A 15492-nucleotide genomic window follows, 5' to 3' on the forward strand; every position below is an offset into this window, starting at 1 on the left:
GCCCTTCCTCAAGCTCCTGCTCCTATAACTTTCCCACAAGACCCCTAAACTGTGAGCCAAATGAACCCTTTCCCTTGTAAGCTGCTGCGGTTGGGTATTTACCCAACAGGAAAGTAGTAAGAGTTAGGAAACGTGAGTCGGCTGGTCAGAAGTGGTAGATATTTCTCCTGGACACAAGGGCGATACTCACCTGCCAAATTTTTCTGTGTTTCCCGTTTTTCCTTGTTGAATGACATGAATGAAGTCATAAGTAAGAATAAAAGGTACTCGTTCCCTTTTAATGCCAAATTTAGATTTGAAATTTCCAAGAATATGCCCAAAGTCTATGTGGAAGAGCTGTAAAATAAAATGGGACTTTATTTTCCAAGTGAGTCTCGACTATTCCTATGTGGCATGACTTCTGCAATGCTGGCCCTAACATAATCTATGGCCTGCCTGAGCGGATCAAGACCTACACAGGAGCCCACGGCAGGCACTGCTGGGCATTAGCATCTCCGGTCTCCACCCACGAGATGCTGCTGCACCACCCTCTTACCCTATTTAGAACAGCCGGGGCTATCTCTGGAAATGGCAAACATTTCAGGGGAATATCTGGTTCAGACTGGCTTTGGTGGCTATCTTTTTCCTGGGAAACATGGCATGGGTCTATAATGTCGATTCTCAGAGGCCATGACAGGAGGATGAGCGGCTGAGACCAGTGAGAACCCATTTAAAAACACACAACAAAAACAGTACAGATGAGGTCCAGTGCTCGAGACCTTGAGTATTCCAAAACGTCTATTCCTGGGCCAGATGTGGTAGCACATGTGTTTAAGCCCAGCACTTGGGAGGCAGAGGCAGGTGATCTCTGAGAGTCTGAGGTCAGCATGGTCTAGACAGCCAGGGCTACCTGGTAAGCCCCATCTTTTTTTTTTTTTTTTTAATCTATTCCAGGGCTGGAGGAGGGCTCAAGAGCTTCCTACTAAACCTTCACTGGAGTTCATTCTACAAACATGAATACAAAAATAAAATGTAATTAAAAAATGTCTGTTCCACCTTATACCTGCTTGCATGCTTACTGTTGAACGTTAGAGCCACACTCCTCCTTCAAGCTATAAAGGTTAACTTTTATTGTCTTATAAAGCTTCCAACATAGCTATTGAAAAACTCTTGGAAGGCACTTGCCATGAAACCTGACAACTTCAGTTCTTTCTCCAGAACCCCCTACCCCACACACTCACCATGCAAAATAAAAATAAATAAAATTTAAAAACATAAGAAAAAAACTTGATCTTTCTGATTCCTAACTCTGGCATGTAGGCTGCTATGTCTGAAAATCCCTTCACTAGAAGCAATCGCAATTCTCAAGCATTCTGCAGAGTGCAGAACACGCTGGTCACTGTGCTTCCATCCACATCTAACCTGGGACCTTTGCCTTGGTGAAGCACCCAGTGTCTGAGTGTCAGAAAGTCAGTTTCTTCTTAAACTATATCTTATAGGTCCTTCTGGGTGGCTGGGGGAAGGGGCTGCCCTAGAAGACAACTGCTCTGTGAGGAGCTCCCCACAAACCCACGTGTAATTCTTTCTGTGTATCTACCTTGAGCTGTGCTGGTCCCCCTAGTTTCTCAGTTTTTCTGACACTTCCATGGCTTCCTAAGAAACTCAGGTTTCCATTCCTCAACTCTGTTGGGCACGGACACCGGTCCTCCTTACTGCGTCACCCCTACATCTGTTGATGTCATTCATGTTGGACTCTCTTCCTACTATCTTTTACTTCTAGATTTATAGAAGTCTCTGAACACTCTAGATGGGGTGTCAGGGGGAAGTGTATAAGCCAAAGTACTCCCTTTGTAACTACAAGTTAAGAGTCTAAGTTTGGATATAAAAGACACAGGTATCAAAGCTCCAGCTGCCCACAGCATCTCCTAGGTGTGGGACGCTGTTTCTCAGTGTGCACACCTCCAACCCCAAGACTCAGGGAATACTCGGAGGCAGGCAGATCTCAGAGTTCAAAACCAGCCTGGTCTACACAGGGACCCGAAGCTATCACCACATCCACATGCTAATGTCTACCCCAGGGCTACATTACATGGTAACCTAGAGATTTCCACTATAGTATACCTCTAGTTGTCAGCAGCCAAGCATAGCTAAACTGAAAACTTAGCCAACTGTTTCACCCGAGTATAATAAAAAAAATGCTACAAATAACACCTGGTTGTTTATGAACAATCTAAATAGTTTTTGTTTGGAATCATATCACATCACCTGGCTTCCCTAGCTACCTCAGAAAGACAGTACCTATATTTCTCCCAACTCTTACAAGTGTGACAGTTAAAACAAAACAGAACAAACAAATGTAAAAACAGACTCGGGGCTGGGGAGAAGGATCTGTGGTCGGTGGCTGAGAGCACTGGCTGTAGCTTACAACTCCTCTGTAACTCCAGGTTCAGGGGATACATACAGGCAGGATACCCACATACAAATTAAATTAAGAAAGAAAACAGATCACTCAGGTTCCATACTGGTTTTATTATTTTTTCAGCATTGGTTACTTTTAAAAAGACTTATTTAATTTTTATTTTATTTGCATTGAGTGTTTTTGCCTACATGTATGTATGTCTGGTGCCTGTAGTACACCTGTAGAACATGGTGTCACATCTCCTACTATAACTGGAGTTACAGACAGCTGTGAGCCTCCATGTGGGTGCTGAGAAAGGAACCTGAGTTCTCTGGAAGAGCAAGGAGTGCTCTTAGCTGCTGAGCCATCTCTCAAGCCCCCAACTTATTATTTTCTTAAATTTTCACTTATTTAGCTTGAGACAAGGTCACATACGAGCTACTGTCATGCCCCAGCCTTCTGAGTGCTGTGATTACAGATACATATCATCAAATCAAGTCCAAATGCAAATCCTTGCAATGAAAGACAGGCCGCTTGTAAACAATAGCGACTGTTAAGCATTTAAGTAAATGTCAGCACAGACCACAGACAAACCACACATGAAGACAAACACGAGTTGTCATCACCGAGACACCGCCTCCACAGTGCAGCTTACCTGGCCGGTTTTCTTCACCATGATGTTGTCACTGTGCCTGTCACCAATGCCAAGGACATAAGAGGCTACACAGTAGCCAGCACAGGACAGGGTGAACTCCTCAATCGCTCTGTCCAGGTCGTCCCTGGAGACAGACACAGGAGTTAGAACTCCAGTGTGTGGGATGAGATTGAGCACCACCGATGCTCACAGAACACAGCACCAAGTTGCCGAGCCGAGTGAGCACATGGGGCTGGGAAAGCAGACAGACGGGTCAGGCGCTGCTGAGGCTCGCAGAGCCTGAGCCGCACCTCCCTGTCTCAGCAGGGCTTAAGTTCACCTAAGAGAGGCCACCATGGGTCTTGTGGGATCATCCTTGGGCCTGGGAACCAGCTTTTGTTTTGGTTTTTAGTTTTTTGAAGGCAAAGTATTACTCTATAGCCCAGGCTAGCATGAAAATCACCATTCCACTTGCCATTAAACCCATTCCAGGCCTTAAACCCATTGCAATTCTCTCCTCCCTCAGCCTCCTAACCACTGGGTTACAGGAGGAAGCCATTCCAGTCAGGCTGACCTCAGATTAGAATCCAAGCTTCGGAGCCTCAATTAGAAGTAAGGACAGAGACTCTTCATGCTGTAAGACTAAAACTGATCTGCTCTCTCCTGAAAGCCCCTGAACAACCTGAGTGATGACGTTTAAATCTGATTTTAAGTGTCTGGCCAAAATGCTAGGAAAGTGCTTTCCTTCACAGTGAGATCTTTCCTTCCTGGAATAGTGGTGCTGTCCATCACCTTAACTGAACTAATGCTTATTATTCTTACAGTATTTCCGTGACAGTCTCACGGCTGTCTTCTGCCTCCACCCCCGAATCCTGAGATTACAGACATGTATCACCCTCAACTCTGCAGTCCTAGGGACCAAACCCAGGGATTTGCAAATACCAGGAAAGCACTCCACTAACTAATGCATATCCCAACCCAGTAACAAAATTTAAAATATTTTTCTTTTAGTTTGGAGAGATCATAGACTATATTAAACTCATTTAATCATAAAATTAACCTATTAGGGCTGGAAAGATGGCCTTGTGGTTAAGAACATTTGCTGTTCTAAAGGATCTGAGTTTGGTCCCCTACACCCACATTAAGGGGTTCACAGTCACCTGTAACTCCAGCTCCAGGGCATCTAAACCTCTCTTCTGGACCCCATGGGCACTGTACTCATGTGCACCTACCCACACACCGACACACATGCACACTTAATTAAAATAACAATGAGGCTAGGCATGACAGCACACACCTTTGATCCCAACCCTCGAGGGGCAGAGGCAGAAGACCTATCTATCTCTGTAGTCTACAGGGTGAGCTCAAGGCGAGACAGCACTACAGAGCTGCCCCATCTCCAAACACTAAACAAAGCAAACAAATCTTTTAAAAGAATGAACCCGTGAGAAACTAAAGCTCAAAACTACATAAGTTGATGCAAATAAACAAGAAAGAGAGCTTCACTCCACTATCTTAAAAACACGCCCTGGGGTTGGGGATTTAGCTCAGCAGTAGAGCGCTTGCCTAGCGAGCGCAAGGCCCTGGGTTCGGTCCCCAGCTCCGAAAAAAAAAAAAAAAGAAAAAAAAGAAAAAAAAAAAAAACACGCCCTGACATACTGAAGAGCTTCTGTACTTTGCCATGAAGTCTTACGACTTTAATAAAGGCCCGTGAGGCAACGCAGACAGGCAGGGCTGATCGATCAGGTCAAGGCTTCTGTCTGTCTGGTGTCCACCGTCTGTCAGTGTTCGTGTGAAGAGGTGAAGAGGGCACTCACCCAGAATTGTACTCCTTGAGCCAGTTCAGGAGAGCATCTTTGTTGAAGGCTGCTGTGGCAGCCACGTTGCTACTGTTTAGCTGAATGTCAGCGATTGTCTCAGAGGTGCTCACAACCTCAATGAGGCCAGAGCGATCTCCTGTTGCTAGACAGCCATAGGGGAGCATTCTGAAAGGGAAAATCAGACATAAGGGCCATGGTCTCCATGAGAGGAAATATCAGTTCTCTAAGTCTTTTCCTTTAAATTTTTTAATTTTCAATTTAATTTTTCAATTTCCTTTAATTTAAGAGTTTTATTATTGACAGCTTATCAGTTAGTAATGCCACATGGAAAGGGAAGTTCTACCTTCTACTAGAGAATGAAACTTGGGCCAACAGATGGAATGGTTTACCAGAATGTTGTAGCTAAATGCACCATTTTTTTGTATAATCATGCTCACAAAATAGTCAATTTGCCTGCACTGATGAACAGGAGCGCACACAACAAACAAGAACTCATCCCTTTTTACTCTAAAGCCCCAGAATCAGAATTCTTCTTCTTTTTTCGAGACAGGGTTTCTCTTGTGTAGGTCTGGCTGCCCTGGAACTCCATCTAGACCAGGCTGGCCTAAACTCCTCCTGAGTGCCGGGATTGAAGACACTTGCCACCAACACCCAACTCTCTCCAATTTTCTAAAACCTAATTATAAAAAGAGTGACTTGTGGGAAGGCGGATGCCTCAGTGGGAAAGTGCTTGATGCCCAGCCTAATAATGACTTGAATTCAGTCCTTTGGACCACATGGTAGGAGCCAAGGACAGATTCCTGAAGTTGATAAGTCATTGTTTCTTAAGAATTACTTGGGCTGGCCACAGTGAAACAGGCTTGAACTTCCAGAGATTGGGGGTGGAGTCAGAATTCAAGGTTGGCCTTGACTGCACAGCAAGTTTAAGGCCAGCCTGGGTCCCATGAAACACTTGTTTCATGGAAAGGAAGGAGAGGAGAGGAAAAGAGTATGTTGGTAATGGAATGTATGTCTTGGGAGATTCAATTAATACAGACAATAGGAACAAAGCCGGGCATGGTGGGACCTGGCGCAAGATTCATCCTTGATTACACAGCAAATCTGAGGCCAGCCTGGGCTATATGACCTTAGCCCAAACAACCAAGCAACACACACACCGTATGGACTCAATAAGTGGTTGGGTGCAGGTACGAGGCACACTTTCTATCAGATGTCAGACTCGCTTCAGAAGTAAGTGGCTCCTACTCCAAGCTTATGAAGCCCAAGGCACAATGTGAGTGTGGTTGCTATCCCAGGATCACCTCTACAGACGGGGCAAGGGCGAGGGCTCAGCATGTGCTGCTCTTACAGAGGATGAAAGTTTGGTTGCCAGCACCCACATCAGACAGCTTACAACCTCTAACTCCAGCTGCAGGGGCATCTAATGCCCTGCTCTGGTGTCCTAGGATACTGCACTCACATGCACAGACTACACAAATAGACATAATTCAAAATTTAAGTCTTGAAATTTTAAAATGATCTCTGAGATAAAGAGATGGCTCAGTGGTACAATGCTTGCTGTGTAAGTGTGAGGACCTCAATTCAGATCTCCCAAAATCTACATAAAAAGCCAGGTGTGCTGAGGACACAAGGCTGGGGAACTGATGGGGACTGCTGGCCAACAACCTACCTCCAGGCACCCTCTTCAAAGGAATAAAGTAAAAAGAGATAGGTGGACACCTGGCTTCGTCCTCTGGCCTCTGTGTGCCCCATACGCACCCCTCTTCTCAGAGAGCTAAAGCCGTGTCTGATCTACACAGTAAGATCAATGCCAACCTGAGCAACTTAGAAAAGCCCTACATTTCACTAAAGACCGTTTGAAGGGGGATGACAGGAGGGCTCCCAGACAAGGTGAGAAAAAGATTCAACATGTTGGAAAGCTCACATGTAGTTCGTGTGTGTGTGTGTGTGTGTGTGTGTGTGTGTGTGTGTGTGTCTCCATTAGTGTGTATAACAATCAGATAAAAGGAGAGATGGATTAGTTTCTAAAATTACTTCTAAAAAAGAATTCAATTATTATATCCTACATGAGAGCAACACTGTCAGATGACATTCTGGCAGACTGAAATACTAATCAATTGTTTTAGACCTATATTAATATCTTCTTTTTAAAAGACAGCTAAGAGGGGGTTGGGGATTTAGCTCGGTGGTAGAGCGCTTGCCCAACAAGCGCAAGGCCCTGGGTTTGGTCCCCAGCTCCGAAAAAAAAAGAGGAAAAAAAAAAAGACAGCTAAGGAACATTAATTTTTTTTACTAATGCCTGTCAGCCTACTGTGACACAACCCATGCAAAGCAAACAGTGTTGGGTTAAAGTAAGCTTTCTTGCTTTCCTGAGTCTCCTCGAATCCCTCTTACAGCCCAAACTGGGCAAAAGTCCAACAACTTCCTCTTCAAAAGCAAGCAACGATGAAAGCAATCAGTGACTTAAAGATGGGCTTTACAATGGGAAGGAAAAAACATCCTCATCTGAAAGACAGTTTGACAGAAGTCATGCTGGGGACAAGCTGAGACCCACCCCACCCCAATGATCACATCTGGGCTTCCATGCACAGTCTTTATAAAGGACATGCCAGCACTTTTAACATTACCTTCCTTTCTCACACTCTCTGACCTAAGGACAATGCCACCTTCCTGGGAGAGCATGGATTCTAGACGGAGACACACTACACTAGAGGGCTGAGGAAGATAATAGCCCTTGATCCCTCCTTTACCATGTAGATCCAAGTCTGCATAGTACCTCAGCCAACTGTAAAGGGTCAGATGCAAACCCTTCTTTACTTGGCATTTGTATTACTCTTACATGCTTCCTCGCCAATACCAATAACATTAAACATCTTACATTTAACTTCTGCATGGTCTCCTTTAAGTGAACAAGTCCCACAGCAGAGCCACCTTTAGTCACAGCACTCTGAGGGGTGAGGGAAATAGAACAAGCTCCACTGCATAGTCCAGAGTCCCTATCCCCTCTTGCCTGCCTAACAAAAATCAGATGTGGACGAAGACAACTACACATTTTATTTGGCATGCAGCACTGGGACAAGGGGCACAGATGACTGCCAAGTCTACCAAATGTCAGACGGACTCAAGGTTGACAACTTTTCAGTTGGCAGGAAAAAATAACTGACTGCTAACTGTTCAAAAAGACAAGGCGTCTCGGCATACGTATGCCTTATAAATGCTCTACTTTTGACATAAAGACACCAGAGAGACACCACACAGAGAAAATTTAAAGGAGCATATGCATTTTTGTCACTCGAAGCAGGACACTGTTACAAGTACTAAAATAGGAACATATAGGAGGTACCAAATACTTGACAGAGAAGAGTGCATGCCGCCCAGAAGGAAGATAAGCACAGCAGGCGCACTGGAGCAGGGGTATTTATAGAAACAGTCAAGGTTTTGTGAGGAGGAGATAGGAGTTTGAAAGAACTCCAAACACTTCACTTTAAAAAAGGGAGGGGTCAGAGGTCAACCCCCAAATGTCATGGCGGAAGGAGTCACTGTAACGCACATAGACACAAGGAAACATTAAGGCTCATGAAGCAGCTTGAGTGAAGAAAGGTGAATGTGGGCTCATGGCTCAGAGGGCTTCGTTCTGTTGTGTGGGGAGTCACCGGGGCCAGGGCCTGGAAGCCCGAGGGGCCCACTCACCCTGTGCAGCTGAATCAGAAAGCAGAGAACAAAGGAGAGGCAGTGGTCAGTCAGCAGCCTTTCTTCTTTCCCCTTTTTGTTCTGCACAGCACAACTAATCCTCTCTCTGTACCCTCCAGCCATGACGACTGGGGACTGAACTCAGGCACTGGCTTGTGCTGCAAGCAGGTTTACCCACTGAGAGGTCTCACTGACCCCTAAGTTGCTTCTTGGTAGGAATTTGGTCACAACAACAAAAGGACCTCTACGTGTGCTGTATTCTTTATGAGTGGTTAAGCAAAACAACAACAACAACAACAACAAACAAAACAAAACAAAACAAAACAAATCACATATGGTGACTGCTGGGTTCTTTTTACGTTGGAGAGCAGGGTCCTAGAGCTGAAAGAAGTGGACACATGCTCCCATCCCTAACCCAGAGCCATCTCCAATTTATAACCACGTGAAAATGAAAATCTAGTTTCCTTCGAGGGAGTCTCACCAGAGAAGCAAACTACTCTTAAGAGAAGGCTGCATGTCCAGCCAACAGGAAATGAACTCAATGGTATAGCTGTCTTATAATGTTAGGGCTTTTATATTTAATTTTAAAAATAGTTTTATCTTATTGTTATTTTCCCCTGCTCTGACTCTACATGTCCTCTGAGCATATTCTGGATTCTAGTTAAGTATTTTCATGGGACTCCTGACTGTGAGCGCAGATGGGTCACTATTTCTCGTGGCTTCTCTTGGGGGGTAGGGGAGGTATCCTTTCCTCTTTGTCTGTTTTGTCCAGCTTTTGTTGTATCACAGTATATTCTATCTTACTATTATTCCTTAGAAGCTGGTTTGTTTTCTAATGAGAGACAGAAAAGGGTGGATCTGGAAGGGATGGGGAGCTAGGAGGCATAGAGAGGAGAAACTGTAATCTGGATAAGTTATTTGAGGGGAAAAAAATCTATTTTCAACAAAAGGGAACAAATTCAGATCTAGATTGTTCTAACTTAAGGAAACTGGAAAAGTACATTCTAGAAGTCTGAAAACAAAGACTCTTCCTTTAAAACACAAAACAAGGTAGCAGAGAACAAGTGAGATAAGGCAGTGCATGTAATGCTTGCTGTCAGACTCGACAGCCTGACTCTCGATCTACAGGATCTACAGGAGGAGGAAGCCAGCCCTAAAAGCCATCTTCTGACCTCCACATGTGCCCCCATGGTACATAAATGTGCACACGTGTGCACATACACACAAATGTTTAAAAGAAAACACAAAGTAAGAAATTAGGTATTTTGAGTACTGTCATATTTTGGCAAACAAAGGGTTACTGGACATGTCATTGTATACTACTTTCTCACTTTGATAGGCCAATAAAATAATAGAAAGACATCGATCAACCTAAGAGTCCTGACAATCCTGGATTTGAGTTGGGCACTATTTAGTATTTTTGTAACCTTTGCTTTAACATCACTACTGTATTGGTTCTTCCCACACGGAACTGTGAGGTTTGCAGGCGATGACCCATGTGAAGCCCCCAGAGTGAAGCCAATATAGATAACAGTTTCAGATCTTCTTAGAAAGAGTTCAGCAGTGGGGTTGGGGATTTAGCTCAGTGATAGAGCGCTTGCCTAGCAAACGCAAGGCCCTGGGTTCGGTCCCCAGCTCCAAAAAAAAAAAAAAAAAGAAAGAGTTCAGCAGTGTGAAGACACATGACTAGAATCCCAGTACTTGGGATACTGAAGCAGGAGGATGATGAATTCAAGGCTATCTCTGCCTGTAGAGTAAGTTCAACATTACTCTGAGCTCCATAATGGACCCCACCTCAAACCAACTCCACCAAGCTCAAAACTAACCTGGCGTGTGATTCTGCATGTCTGCCCAAGTTGCATTACACACAGTCCAAACCTGCCCTTTTTCAGGAACCTCGAGCACATGCAGTCTTCTGTCTGACGAGGTTCCAATATGGCAATGACTATTGTAAAGGGCCCAATTAACTATTACTATGAACAGCAGTTAGGATAGAGGAGGGCAGCGCTCCACAGGAGGGGACAGCATGAAGTAAGTAAACGTTGTTCTGGAAGGCTCACCGCAGGTCCAAGCCAGCTTCTTTCCACAGCAGATCCATCAGGCGCAGCATCTGCAGGGTCAGCATGTCCTGCCGCAAATCTAAGGAGACACCCGCTACGTTACACACTTGCAATCTTACGCCCCTCGCCCTCTAACTCAGTATCAGGCACTCGGTCAGACTCACTAGACCGTTACCACGCACTGTGCTTTCCCTCCAACTTTAATCTTGCCATATTCGCTGTATCAAACAGGCCCAGTGACTGGCATGTCCCTGTGCGGTTTGGGAAAGTAGAATCTCAGCCGTTTCCCATGCACTACGTGCTGTGCCCGCTGCAGGGAGACTATAAAAGTCTACTTCTACTACACATGCCACATGTCAACTTCTCCTGCCTTTAATACTGCATGGAAAGCGTTTATGGATCACTCGGGTTAGTGCACTAGGAGTCCAGAAAACTGTAGGGGTTGAATCTATTTATGATCCTCTCCATGAGAGCTTCCAGTCTTAGCCCTCAGGAGTCGGAACATGAAGACAATTTTAAAGCCAGCCTTGGCTATATCGTGAGATCTTGGGCCAAAATAATAATAAATAATAAAAGTTAGAGAATACTTTCAGCCTACATGATGACCACACTTGTAACCCCAGCACTTGGGAGGTGTGAAAGGTTGGGTCAGCAGAGTTCAAGGCCATTCTTGGCTACCTAGTGAGTATGTAGCCCTCTCCCTCTTCTCCCAAGCTCCCCCAAAGAGTACTTTCAGATAAAATCATGTCACAGTAACAACAAGCTACTTTACTTCATACTATTTGGATGGGAAGTAAAATATTTAGCAATACTATATTCTGAGTGTAGGGCATGCTGGAACATTCACGTAATCCCAACGCTGGGGAAGCTGAGTCAGGATCACAAGTCTGAGGCCGGCTTGTACTACAAGGTAAGCTGTCTCCACAGTGTGAACCACCTGAACGTCTACTACATTGCGAGCATGTGTAAATAAGTTATTTCTCACAAACCCCCTTAAGGACTCTGGTGCAAAGATGCTATAACCTTCCTGAGGTGGAGAACCTCAAGCTCGTCAGACACAGGGCTGCTGGTGGCCACACAGCTGACCAGCCAGGGCTGCCTTTGGCTGTTGGATGGCTTGAGAGGCATTTCCTTACAAAGCCTGGCTCACCAGCTGAGGTAAACCATGCAGTTCTGGCAATGGTTTCAAAGCTGCTGTCACTGAACAGCACACAGGATGCACACGGAGACGCCCTTGCCTTTCACAGGCTTTTCATCCAAAGACTTGCCATTTGTATTTTACAGAGCAAAATGCAAGGCTTATGAGGTCAGTAAATAAACTGTACAAGTGATTTCCATCCAGGAAAAAAGGAGGGGATCCCGGGGTGTGCTGAGCTCACCCTGTGAGCTTTCCAACATGCTGGGACATCCCGGGACTCACCGTCGCCATTTTTGAAGATCACTCCCACCGCGTCCTCTCCAAAGGCCCTGTTGCTGTAGACCAGCCACAGCGGCTTCATCTTGGAGTCCATGTATCTGCACTTTTCAACACTGAAATCAGCAAGGAGGAGTCAGCCACTTCACCAAACAGTGTGCACGGCCATGCACAGGCCTGAGGTACCAGGCCTGCAAGCCTCTCGGGTGAGAGTCAGAAAGCATCGTCTGTGTAAGGAACCCGAGGGCAGCTCTGGTTGGCAGACACTGATGCCCGGAGGGACAAAGCCCAAGCCCAGGACTGACCTTCCTCTGGCTCTGCCTGTAATCCCTTGTTTTTTATAGTTTCTTAACACGACTGCATTTAGTAGTGGTTAAAGATTAGAATATACTGCTGTATTAGAATCAGGACTGCAATGGTTCTTTTTAAAGACACTTTTGTGTATGTGTGTATGTGGGGACTACAGAGGACACAAGAGGACACCGGGTCCCTGGTGCTGGGGTCCCATGCTACTGTGAGCCACCTGAAGTAAGCGCTGGGAAACAAAGGACTCTTAAATGCTGAGCCACACCTCTAGCCCAGACCCTTGATTTCATAATGAGGGATCAATTCTGAATACTTTTGTTAACAAAAATTATAACCTTCCATCTCTGTATGAAAAGTGAGAAACAGTTTAGAGGTGCATTTAAATTTCATTTTAAAATGGAAAGTCAGTAAATAATGTGTTGTGATTTCCAACATTTTGCCCATACAGGATTTTCAATTCTCAGAGAGTGATAGATAGTACCGTCAGGAATGGTGGTGCGCTGCCTGTGTTACCTGCATTAGGTAGGCAGGAGGATTGTGTTTTGAAAACCAGCCTGGACTACATAGAGAGTCTAAGGCTAGCCTGAGCTTCGTAAGACCTGTTATCAAAACTAACTTGAGCTAGAGACATGGCTCAGTGGTTAAGAGCATATATAGCTCTTAGAGAGGACCCAAGTTCAGTTCCCAGCACCCAAGTCATCAGCTTACAACAGCCTCTAACCCAAGCTCCAGGGGATCTGATGCCCCGGCCACACCTGCATTCATGTACTTGTACCCTTCCTCCCAAATTAAAAATAATTAAATCTTTTAAAAAACTAACATATATAACTTAAGTTATATAAATTGAAAGAAATTAATTTGCAATATACTAGCCTCATAGAGAAACCTAGCTTATAGCTACACAGCCTAATGAATATAAATCTGGAGGCTCAATACTTTCCTTCCAGTTACTTTGACTTCTCTGGGCTAACAGCCAGCCCCACTGTTTCCCTAACTCCCTGACTCAGAGCCTCTTCTGCATTGCTAGTCCCACAGGCTACTCATAGTGCAGAGCAGAGACAGTCACTTACTAGAGCTCTGAGAGGATGACACATGGGTTCAGAGGTGACTGCAGGTCAGAGAGCGCCTCCCGGTAGGCACTCTGTTTTAAGCACGTGTGCATGGCCTCCTTTCCTTTAGCTCTGTTCAGCTTCATCGCATTCAATTTGATTAAGCTATTTAAAGTTTTTAATTTATTGAGTGCTTCAACCTGGAAAATAAGGTTCCCATCCCCAAATTCACTTATGGTTAAAAATATGATATTATTCAGTCACATTCATCAGTAGCTCTAACCAAACACACACACAATCAATTGAAGTAAAAACCCTGAGTATAAGAAGGGTTTTACAAACAGTGAGTCATTATCATTTATTAGTCAAGATATCGCTTTTAAATCCTTCATTAAAAGACATGTTATAAACTTGAGAAAAGTAAGCAGGCATAGACTGTGGGTGCTCCTGATAGGTGTGAACCTGTGCTCAACTCTACACTTCATGGATGGGATTCGGAACACCTCGATCTCGCCTGCTCAGTATGGCCCCAACCACAGGGCAGGGATCTGTGCAAAATCCATCCACCATTCCTGAACAGCACCAAGTGCTAAGGTGCCTAGTGCTTTCCTGTATGTTTTAGACATGGCTGTTTATGTAGCCCAGGCTGCTCGGCCTCTCTAGGAACTGCAGTTATGGTTTCTGTGCCCAGAGATCCCTGTGGTCACCTGTCTGAAATCCACTTGGTTTCTTTCTACCGTCAAGACAACAAGAAGAGATTATAATTCAAGGTATTTGTTGTCTGAGATGAAACTGCTTGCTTTTAAGCTGGGTACAGTGGTGCATGCCTGTAATCCCAGTACCTGGGGGTTAGGGAGGGGGCAGAAATGGGAAGATCTCTGAGTTTGAAGCCAGCCTGGTCAACAAAATGAGTTCCAGGACAACAAGAGCCACACAGAGAAATGCTATCTCAAAATTTTTTTTACTTGCTTTTTTAAAAAAAGAAATAGATTTGTCTTATTTTTAAGTGTGTATATGGGTGTGGACCATGTGCATGGAGGTATCCACTGAGGCTAGAAGAGGGTGCCAGATGCCCTGAACCCAGAATTACAGGTGATCATGAGCCACCTGACATGGATACTGGGAACTGAACCTGGGTCTGCTACAAGGACAAGTTCTCGTAACTACTGAGTCATCGCTCAGATCTGGGAAAACTCTGGCTTTCAAACAAACAAACAAACAAAAAAACAAGCCAAAACCAAGCAAACACCTTTGTACTTGCAGCACAGCAATGGCAAACTAGATCCAAAGCAATTATTTGTAAAAGCTACTTTAGTCAAGCATGGTCGTGCACACTTTTAATTACTGTATACATCGTTGGGGGAGTGGGGACGGGAGTGGGCAGAGGCAGAGGGACTTCTGTGAGATCAAGGCCAGCCTGGTCTACATAGTGAGTTTCAGGTCAGCCAGGGATACAGTGAGACCCTGTCTCACTCACTCAAGCAAGCAATGAAACAATAAACACCCACGTTAGCCAGTTGTAATGAACACCTATGATCCCAGTACTTCGAAAGCAGAGGCAGGACAACAACTACAAGTCAGACAACAATCTGGTTTGCGTAGCAAGTTCCTGACCAGGCAGGGCAATAACAGAGATACCGCCTTACTCTTCCCACAGAAGTTCTTGTTATCACCTAATAACTGGGAGTCCATTCGCATTATATTATATAAAACTCATGAGAATAATAATAACCATAAACTAGAAGGAACTTTACATGTCATTAAAACTAGGAACAATAAATAATAGCAAACACACATAAAGAAAACTGTCAAACAGATGAGGTACACGTAGGGAACATTGGTTTGCAATCCCATTATCAGAGTATTTATTTTGTATCATGTTTTCATTTTAAAATTTGTCTTCTGTGCAAGAAAACCATTCAGACGATAAATGGATGTGGATCCTAGCATGTGGTTCAAAGACTGGCTGAGACCTTGCTCATACAGAAAACTAAGACGGCAGCTTAATGATAAAGACAAGACGGCAAGTGCGTGCCAAGTCAGCCATCTGTCAAAACCACAGGCACTCCATTTTTTAACAGCTTAGGGAGCTGTACAAATGCTGGCAACAAGAGAGCCAGACCTCTCTGAACTATTTCAAAC

General features: G+C 44.7%; 1 protein-coding gene across 6 annotated transcripts in view; it reads right to left on the minus strand.

The window, feature by feature from the left end:
* Window positions 1-15492, minus strand: part of Pik3cb (phosphatidylinositol-4,5-bisphosphate 3-kinase, catalytic subunit beta) — a 105124-nt gene that overhangs the window by 3785 nt on the left and 85847 nt on the right. For all 6 annotated transcript variants that reach the window (XR_005487938.2, XR_010054039.1, NM_053481.2 and 3 more), the window contains 6 exon segments: window positions 13372-13550; window positions 12002-12111; window positions 10582-10660; window positions 4829-4996; window positions 3033-3156; window positions 191-336 (listed from right to left, as the gene is read on the minus strand). Coding sequence is in view for 4 of the 6 variants with exons in the window: in NM_053481.2 (NP_445933.1) it covers window positions 191-336; window positions 3033-3156; window positions 4829-4996; window positions 10582-10660; window positions 12002-12111; window positions 13372-13550 (806 nt within the window). In the remaining 2 variants the exon portion in view is untranslated.

Source organism: Rattus norvegicus, chromosome 8, assembly GCF_036323735.1.
Source record: "Rattus norvegicus strain BN/NHsdMcwi chromosome 8, GRCr8, whole genome shotgun sequence".
Taxonomy (NCBI): Eukaryota; Metazoa; Chordata; class Mammalia; order Rodentia; family Muridae; genus Rattus; species Rattus norvegicus.